Source organism: Rhinoraja longicauda, chromosome 15 (assembly GCF_053455715.1).
Source record: "Rhinoraja longicauda isolate Sanriku21f chromosome 15, sRhiLon1.1, whole genome shotgun sequence".
Classification (NCBI taxonomy): domain Eukaryota; kingdom Metazoa; phylum Chordata; class Chondrichthyes; order Rajiformes; family Arhynchobatidae; genus Rhinoraja; species Rhinoraja longicauda.
The window spans coordinates 19,692,294-19,702,643 of NC_135967.1; the positions used below are offsets into that span (position 1 = coordinate 19,692,294).

Here is a 10,350-nt window from a genome sequence, read left to right on the forward strand (position 1 = left end):
TAGTTGGAAATAATGGCATTCCCAGTTGTGTGGGTACTGCATGGAAACAATAAGGTTTACATAGTTGTTTCCATCTTGTCAACATGGGAACGATGTGGTTTGATAACTGTTTCTCTATGTAGCTGCACACCTACAAAGGTTCATTACAAACAAACTTTCTGTTTCTCAGAACCTTCTTATATCCCTAATACTCTAAAGCTTCTGTTCATTACACCATGTCTGTTCTGACATAAACTGTGGTCAGTAAGTTTTCAGATTTTAATGATAATCCTGGGACTTCCACCAGGGATTTGAATGATGGATCCCAGCTAATCAGGGAAGCATGTTGTTTGCCCATGAAGCAATGCCAGTTTTTCTCGGCATTTAATCATTTAGTGATCATACCAGGGGGGAGAAAAGTAATGGTACTGACCTGCCTACTTTGCCTGCTCTAAAAGGTTCAGCAACATCACTTAGAGGTTCCTAGTCTGAAGACGGGTCGCGACCCGAAACATCACCCATTCCTTCTCTCCAGCGATGCTGCCTGCTCCGCTGGGTTACTCCAGCTTATTGTATCTATCTTTGGTTTAAACCAGCATCTGCAGTTCCTTCCAACTCACTTAGAGGTTCCTACCTTGGATAGACAGTCTCATAGCTAGCTTAGCATAGCATTTAACCACATAAACACAATAACATTCATTCATTGCTTTTTAAAATCTCTTTCATAACAATATCCTAATGGTTGTAAAATACTTGACTTATACAAAATTTATTTGTAATTTTGTCAAGTATGATATCTTTCTGAGATGTTTCCAAATTGCCTTAAAATATCTTATGAGATCCCAGCGAGATTATTTTAACATGTTAATATTATATTCAGGAGCAATAACTCAATGAACATTTTTACCAGATGCTAAATCAACAAATCATTTGCATCATTCAGTCACTTTCTCCCACAACTTACTGCCATGTGCAAAGTGGATCTGAAGAAATGCCAAACCATTGCCTGCCCTGGTTTTTCCTTTCAGGCTTGAGTTGCAGCTTCTTAAGACAAAGTTATTTTCCCAGTGCATGCAGTTACTGTTTTGTTTATTGGAGGATCCCTGTGGCGTTTTAATATTTATAGGATTTGTGTAACTCAGTAAAACATTATCTATAGTGGACAGTTTTTATCAGGCGCCAGCTCATATTTTGCTTTACCAGTCTTTAAGTAATGGATATCAAATTTATGATGGATGATATACTACCAATATCGCAGAGATTGTCACAATCACAATCATACTTTATTAGCAAGTATGTTTTGTAACATACTAGGAATGTCATTTGCCATACAGTCATAACAATAAAAAGCAACAGGACACACAAAACACATTTTAACACGAAACTCCACCACAGTGACTCCTCCACATTCCTCACTGTGATGGAAGGTGAACGAAAAGTTCAATCTGTCCCTTCTTTGTCCTCCAGTGGTCGGGGGCCTCTAATCTTCCGTTGACGGGACGATCTTGTCTCCTGTTGCCGGCGGCGGGCCTTCCTCGTCGGGGCGACCAAGCTCCTGCATCGGGGGGGGTTTTCAGCTCTCCCCTGCCGGGTCGGGGCTTGTCGAACGTCGTGCGGTTGGAGCTCCCGACCGGTCTCAACCCGAGACTGCAAACTCCTTGATGTGAAAGTCCGCAGGCTGCGGTTGGAGCGATCCCAGGCACGGAATCGCACACTCAGATGTTAAGTCCATGGCCCCGTGGGGGCTCAAAGTCAGTCCCAGGCAAGGCCTCCAGCTCCATGATGTTAGGCCGCAGAGCGACCGGAGATACGATCCGGAAAACAATCGCATCTCCGGCAAGGTAAGAGATTGAAAAAATGTTTCCCCCGACTCCCTCCCCCAGCCCCCACATAAAACAAACCAGAGAACATTTACACAAACCTTTAAAACTTACCAAAAATAACAAAAAAAGTACGAAAAGGACAGACAGATTGTGGGCGAGGCAGCCATCGTGCGAGAACATATTTAGAGATGGTGATGAGTTTGTGGAATAATTCAACTTCTTGTGTGCTTTAAATGACAGTCCACATTTGCTTTAATGCTTCACAGTCTGAGCACACCCCAGCCCTTCAACAGCACCATTCTTTGTGCTAGCTCTCATGCCATCAATGCTTTAATTAGCACTATTATTGTTGCAGCTTATCACATGAGCCAATCAAATTATAGCACATGTTTTGTTAGTTTGTGAGAAGCGTTTTAAAATATCTATGGTTTATTCTGAATTTCCAAATCCTCTTTATTTACAATGCACCCAGTGATATGTATGTTGTCAGTATGTCATTAAAAAAATTCAAGCAGTTCATAATAATAAAACTGCGCAACAGTTTTGTTATGGTGCATGAATTCGCCAAAGTCCCGGATGTGGGTGATTATTTTTAATACAATTTGGGGATATTTTTATTAATAAAATTTGAAAAGGTAGTTTATAGATTGGTGTATCTCTATTTATGCAGTAAGAGTAATTTTATGTTCCTATACTCCCAGCGGGAGGGATGTTTGAAGGAATTATGCTTACGGTTATGGCAAATGGTCATTGAATGGACACTAAGCACGGCATACTAAGAATACAAATCAAAAGTGCTAGATATATTCAGTGGTTCAGACAGCATCCGTGGAGAACAAAAACAGTGTAAACATTTCAAGTCAATGACCCTTCATTGGAACAATAGATTTTGCCTTTCACAGTAGTCAAGGAGCTGCTGAGCTTTGTATTCCATCTTATTTCCTCGAGGTGCCATGCGTGGGAATGCAAAATGTTTTGGATTGTTTCAGTTGTCATGTTCCATTGTTAGTTAATTATTGGCATTGAATATCAATAGCTGAAACACCATCATTATTCTCATCTCGATGAGTTACTAGGACCAATATAAAATAAGAGTAGGTTACCTGGCAATGGGAATGTAAAGTGTCTCATTTTATGGCGACATGATTCAGTTTCGATAAACAATATAATGGAGAGTAAAATTGGAGACTAGCTGTGGGCTGCATAGAGTTTGGCATTTTCCTTATGTGAGGGTGATGTGCTGATGCCATAGAGGTATACGGGCATGTGTGGTGACATCCAATGCCTTGGTGCTTCGTCCAGGTTTTTTACCCACATGTGCTTGGCACTTACCATCCAACAGCACTATTGCAGAACCAGGGCCTCGTACCATACTTGACGGCTGTGTCACCACTGTCCAACTGTAAAAATTTGCCTTAAAATTGGAATTGTTTCATTTTGCCATGCACTAAAACGAGCTGTGTGTAGTCCTGATGTCCATTCAGGTCCTTGCAGGATATTGTGAAAAGGTTTGAAAAGACCATTGAGGTAGTGTGAACCGAGAGACATGCACTGCACTGGAACTTGTGCGGTTGCAAACACTGATGAGCTGTGTTGAGAGGATCAGACATTAAAGGCACACTGCACATGGGAGGGAGTCAGGGAGCTGCAACGAACACATTACTTGTCAAAGTGGACTCGAATGCTTTGGGAGTGAGGTTCCAGATTTACGCAATGTAATGGTGAGGTTCTGGAATCGGAGGTTGAGGCCAGGAAGGATGCTCTCATCCACGGGCAGCAGGGGACCTACCTATCTGGTCAGCCAAAAGGGGAGTTGAGCAGGACGTGGCCATGGTAATCTCCTCCAGCTGTGAGAATCCCCACTCAATCAAATAATGCATTAATAAATTTCACATTTTCACAAAAAATGTGGCACTGAGCCCTGAAACAGCTGTAGCAAGGATTGGATAAGGGATTCATTTATTGAGGTCCTATAATCAGTGTTGGTGAACTTAAAAAACAAATGTGATTTATTAAATGACGCCTGGTCTCATTCACTAGACTGTTGGTGTCCTACATTGTTAGTTACTGTTGGAAAGTGAAGATCGGCATTTAGGTTGTTTTGGGGGCTATTGAAGGTTCTTTTTGAAAACTATCTCTCTTTAAGAGAATCTCTTACATCCCATGTGGACTATGCCATGACAGACAGCCCTGCTTGCGACTGCGGATATCCAGACCAGACCATCCCACACATGGTGAATGACTGCTCACTGAGGCTTTTCCCTGGTGGCATCAAGGCCATCCACCCAGCAACTGATGCTGCCCTGGCCTGGATGTCTACTCTTGACCTACAACTTTAGACTGTGCAGCCATACACAAGAAGAAGTGTAGATGGATGGTTGATTGTGGGTGCAGATTCAGTGGGCCGTAGGGCCTATTTCTGTGCTCTATTTCTATGATCATATAGTCAGATCAGCCATTATTTTATAAAATGGCAAAGAAAACTTGAGGAGCCAAGTGACCTATTTCATATGTTTGAATGATTGCATGCTGCCACGATCTCCAGGTTAACTCAATTTTTCACAATTCATGCATGAAAAGTGTACTAATTGGTCCAATTTCTCAATCATTATGTTTAAATTGCCCTAATAAGATAGTTATGATCTACTGACAATTATCCTTGTTAGAGAAATACTGTATGGTCCTGTTATTTTTTATTATGTTTTTACTTTTTTAATTTGATATTTATTATATTTAAAAGATGGCAGATGCATGTAAGTAAAATGCCAACATGAAAAATATATATTGTTCTCTTCATGTATCTAATTCATCAGGTTGCAAGTCAAACTAGGGCCAGCATGCGTCTTGCAAAAATCCGGGTACTTTAAATGCCAGAACCCAGTAATTAATGTGTGTCAGTGGGTGGTGGGCTTGATCTCATTACCTCAAGCTATGCTGAAGATCTTTCCAGGACTCCTCACATCCATCTGAGCCAGCATCCCATCGAGCAGCTTTATCTGAAATCAGTTCTCTCTTCCATCTGGCCAATCCTGATGAAAACCCAGCCATTGGTCTTGTAGGTGATTTTACACTGAAGATGTCAAGTCAAGTCAATTTTATTTGTATAGCACATTTAAAAACAACCCAGGTTGACCAAAGTGCTGTACATCTGATTAGGTACTAAGGAAAAAATGTTGTTAATGATACAAAGGGACAACCTGTGCAACTTTGTTGAATCTGTTTGACTTCCTGTCTCCACCAGTTAGTCTCCAAGTAAATGGTTAGCTTGGTGCATCAGCACACTTGTCTTGATAATGCCCCACATCATCATACCCGTACTTGGATACAGTGGATGATGTATCAATTAATTTTCCCATCTTGCAGAAACCAGCTAAATCAACAGATCGTCTGAAAGACCTTAATCAGTGAGCATATAATAATTGAGGTCCTTGGAGAAGATGATAATATCGCTGACATGACAAGCTTCTCCACTTCACACAAACATTATTAAAAGTGCAAATCTGAGCAATGCATGGGTCATTGTATTTTCAGTAGAATTGTAGCAAATGACAAAACAAATAGGAAAGAACAGCATTGGGAGATAACATGTCATTGACCAGAACAATACACTAAGATAAATGTGTAGGTAGACACAAAATGCTGGAATAACTCAGCGGGACAGGCTGAACAAGGGTCTCGACCCGAAACATCACCCATTCCTTCTCTCCAGAGATGCTGCCTGTCCCGCTGAGTTACTCCAGCATTTTGTGTCTACCTTCGATTTAAACCAGCATCTGCAGTTCTTTCCTACACAAGATAAATGTGTAAATGTTTTCTAAGTAGTAATGTTGTTTTATTATCTTCCTTCCACCCTCAGATCAGAATGAAGGTTTTACCTGCATGGAAGAATGCCGTATCTTAGGCCACTCAGACAGATGCTGGATGCCAAGAGTTGCAGGATCAAGCCGTGCCAAGTCTCCTGACCTTGGCAGAAATGTTATTGCACTGTCCATAGAGGCCACCAACGTGGCCTCTGAACCCTATGAGAATGGCTGTTCAAAGAGAACTTTTGCAACTTTTGGAAAAGACCCGAGAGATCGCACAGTCGAGAATGGTAAAACAGATTTGAAAGGAAAGAGGACATTTGATCTACCTGTCTGCAGCCCAAAACTGAATGGCTCAGTCTCCAGCAGTCAGGAAACAAGCAACGGTATTGACATTTCAAGTCCTGCCAGCACACCCGTGCATTTAAGCAGCCCCTCTTCTAATAGGCCTCCAGCCACATATTCTGTGACGCACTGCCCAGCAGCACACGACCTCAACCAGCCTGCCAGTCAGGCCTCCTCACATCCATCTGAGTCAGGATCGCAGGAGGCAGACTCAGAGCATGTCCGAGACATCAACCATCTTGTGCACGATTGCCGAGAGAAGAGCTTGGCGGGAGTTAAACGAATACAAGACATTGTGCTGTGATCAATGGATTCCACCCGCAATACAGATAAATATTAGCACCGTGACAGTTTGTAATTCGCCTTCCTTTGGTTTTGTGTATGGCTGTATTTAACTGCTTTTTCCTAAGTGTACTTTCTTACATTAAATTTTATGATAAGGAAATGATTTTTTTTTCTTCTATGGGCATAGAGGGACAATTCTCAGCAGTGAGTTCCCATGTAGTCTAAAATCACGTTAGTCCAAACTGATTCACTTTGGAACAATTTACATTCATCAAAATCTGTTCATTTCAGATGCATTTGGGCTGTGACAGCCAGAATAGATGATAGTAACTCCATCTGCAGCAGGGGAAGGTAGTGAAGCAGACCAAAAGCTAAAAGTTCAAAGATCAAGGATGCAAACAGAATTTAGGTTTGCCCATCGTCAGTATGTATCCAAAGCATTGGGAGCTCAAGGCCCAAGATGATAGGAATTATACTGATGGTGTTTTATGATCCTCATGATGTGGGTACTTTCCTGCAGTCTTCCTGAAAAAAGGGTGACAGTCAAGGTGTACCTCACTTAAGCAAAGTGGACATGTCTGAACACTTAATCCATCCCCAACCCTGTGATGTAACCCAAAGATCTGAGACTAACTGTTCTGTAACAGAACGATTTATCTTCCAATTAGAGGGATACCCTCCAACTAGCAGTGCAAGGAACATTTATAGAACTGGCTGTAGAATTCAGGAATGGTCTGTTCCGTTAAGTCAGTTGCACATTAGATAACTATCTTGCAACACTGCTAGCCATAGGTTATGTTAATTATATAAGGGAAATGCTGAGACATTATAGCATTTTCACTTTATCAATAAGGTTTACTTATCAATATAGTAATAAGTGTAAAGTGTTTAATATTAGGTTTTCTTGAAGGCAGACTGTACCCAACTCCTGTGAAACAGCCTGCCCAATGCTGTTATGCCATCACATTGCTGAGCTTCTTTATTTATGTAGGATATGCCATTGTACTAGTTTCATGCCTGAACATCCTTCATAAACTTAAAGCAGGAACAGAATGTTAATGATAAAATAGTTATTGAAGTGGAATTGATATTTTAAAGATGAGCCATGCATTATTTAAATGCCATAAAGTCCTTTCAAATATTTCTTAAATGTAACAAATTAGCCAATGACGGCAATATCTTGTCATCACAAAAGTGATTCCAATCAATAAAATACCTTCTGACAGGGGATCCTTCAGAATATTTTTGGTGCGTTTGGAGGAAATAGGTGTTCATTTTAATTTCTCTTTTACCTTTTCTTGAATGTTATTTTAGTTGGGGCATGGGGTTTAATTCCCACTCAGTGAAAGAGTACGCTCCCACAAAATCACAACAAATCTACATCAGTTCATTGACTATCACGTACATTGGTCCATGTGCATGTATCATGAAGTTCTTGCAAGTGACAGTAAATGTATGGCTCTTTCATGAATTAATGCCTTGGTGCAATGAGTTCTGTGGGGTCAACTTGAGATGACTTTTCTAGAATAGGCACTTTGCTGTAATGATCTGCTCAGATTAACGGTCAGTTACTTCGAATCAAGAAGTAAAATTTGGCTTTTTGATCATAACAGCAACAGGTTGCATCTTTGCAATGTATGGCTTTATATAAACTGGGATCTGGGATGTATAGTTGACAAGTTTGTGCTGGAATGGGGCGGGAGCAGTAAGAGGAAATTTATAAATAACAGGATTCTAGAACTGACAGCAGCCATGCCTCAATTTGTGCCTATCGTTAATAATCTTTGTTAAATCTTCAGAACCAAACTGCAGTTTTTTCCTCTAATGCTGCCCACTGTTGAACTCCCAACTGTCATCGTGTTAATATTTGTAAATTTGATTGTAATTTTTTTCAGGGTGGCCGCATATCGCTAGTGTGTTTAATTAAGATGTTCTGCAAGAGCGGTTCCCAAATTTGTGATCAGTTCAAATTCTAGAATATGTTCTAAGATGTAGCAGAAAAACGTACAGAGACAAAAGCAGCTCCTGAACTGGTTGCTGCCATGTTTTTACGCTCAACTCCCAGTAGAGATGGGCAGTCAAAATTCTGCTTTCAAGTTTGTACAAGAAGTTTCTTAAATCCAAAGGCAGGTCACAGGTTCCCAGCAACCATCATCAGGATACGTCAAATGGAGATATTCACACTGCCTTTGGAGCTCGGTGAACTGCTGAGCCAACTTGGCCTTTAAAAGCAGGCCCAACACATCCTGCAACTAACTGACTGCAATGGTAACAGTGTACATTATTTCCAACATTCAAGACTGAATGCCTGCAGAAATGTAATGGTGGCAATAGAAACCCATAACTTGGGAAAAAGAGAACATCTCAGGCACAATAAGCCTGCCAGCTGAGGAATCATAAATCAACACGGACCAGAGTGAAGGGGAGGAGTTGACTGTGGAATAAATACCTGCCCAGAAGATATTATAAGTGACTTTTCATGGTGTTCAATTGCAAAATAATGAAGGTGGAAAAATGGGAAGTGAGGAAGGAGAAACTGAATGTTGTAAGTGTTTTGCAATCCTGCACTGCTTGCAAAACTCTTTATAAATATAACTCTTGAATATATTTTGTGGTTCAGCTAGTTTTATTTTAATGTTCTTTTACGCACAATTTATAAACAGGCCCATGTCACTTGATCTCCTGTGTCACTCCAGTTGTTCTGTCGGGTGTTCACTCTTTTTCCATCTGTATAGTAATCCATTCTTCACTGCGTATAGCAGGCACTAAATCATGTGCAAAACTTGCCTCTTCGCCTTTAATTCTTTCAAAGTGAAGACCTTTTAAACAAAGACGTGTATTTGTTTGTGTCATGAGTTGGTGTGGGATTTTCCTATCATTTTGAAAAAGGGTCAGCATCCCACGTTTTGGAGTATTTTTTATATTCTAGATTCTGGGAGGCACAATGTAGCGGAGAAGGGGGCAGGAGTAAGAATGAATTATGTGATACTGTTCCTTGTTAAACCACTGAGAACTACGGTAGCTTTATGTTGCATTGTTGGGAGGTGGGGGGGGGGAGTTTTTTATTTTGCAAAGATGATAGTATTAGATAATTCTGCTTTTCTTGAGGATATTGTTCATGAAGAAATGTTCTTGTGTTTGTGAATTATTGTAACTCACCTGTTCGAACAAAGCTATATTTCTCCAAATCAAATTCAGTGTTTTAGATGTGGGAGCAAAAACTTGTCAGTGCTTTGCAAAAATATAAAAGGAAGCCCAATGCCGAGAAGGTTACACTTGGGTTATTTTTTCCTGCACCTCCTCCCCCGAAACTCCGCACCCCTCCCCTCACCAGCCATTGTATCGGTGGAATGTATAGATTAACTCTGTTCTGTAACATGGTCGCTTTGCAACTGTGGAAGAAAGAAGGCTATTTCTGTAAAGAATCTATGGTCAGAGATTTACACTTGTCAAAATTTCTCTTGTAAGAGAAAAGCCTAACTACAGAATTGAGTGACATTCAGCTATTATCGGAAACAGACGAACGTGCTGCTACATTGTAAGCATAATAGAGAAAAATAACAATCTCTCATCTCAGTTCACATCTGATAACACTGGTCATTTGCCAAATAAAAGCTCAATGGGAGCCTACACCAAGGACTGTTTACCAGATTATCTGTCAAAGATTGTGTGAAATGATAAGATAATGCTGTATATGCATATATGTTATGTACATTTTCACAGTGATTGGTTCATTGTAAAATAAGAACCACATTTCTGTATATTTTATGAAAATATAAAGCAGCTTTATTAAATTATTATAATGTTTCAAATGTCTGTCAGCATTGTTTCACTGTTTCTGCGTTGATCTGTAGATTTATAACCTGTGACAGAGGTGAAAGCCATTTAACCTTGGCAATCGTTTGTGCAGTTTTGAGCCAAGAATGAAACATTCATCCCTCAAAATTGGATCACACACAGCCATATTTTTGTGGAGTATTGAATTTCAATGGAAAATAAAATGAAGGAAAATTGGGGGCCCTGCTGCAAATTGCACAAAGCACAGTTTCTTTCCAAATCTCCTGTGCATCTAGCAGAAGAAGAACATTATATTAGAACAAGAGTTTGCAGCAGGA

The 10,350-nt window shown here is 40.3% G+C and overlaps 1 protein-coding gene across 1 annotated transcript in view; it reads left to right on the top strand.

Annotated features, from left to right (window-relative positions):
- pcdh19 (protocadherin 19) overlaps positions 1-10,013 on the top strand; it is a 123,250-nt gene extending 113,237 nt beyond the window's left edge. Inside the window, exon 4 of the mRNA XM_078412281.1 lies at positions 5,659-10,013. Within this exon, the coding sequence (XP_078268407.1) occupies positions 5,659-6,254 (596 nt within the window). The 3' untranslated portion in view covers positions 6,255-10,013. The remainder of the gene's footprint in view (positions 1-5,658) is intronic.
- The last annotated feature ends 337 nt before the right edge of the window (positions 10,014-10,350 follow it).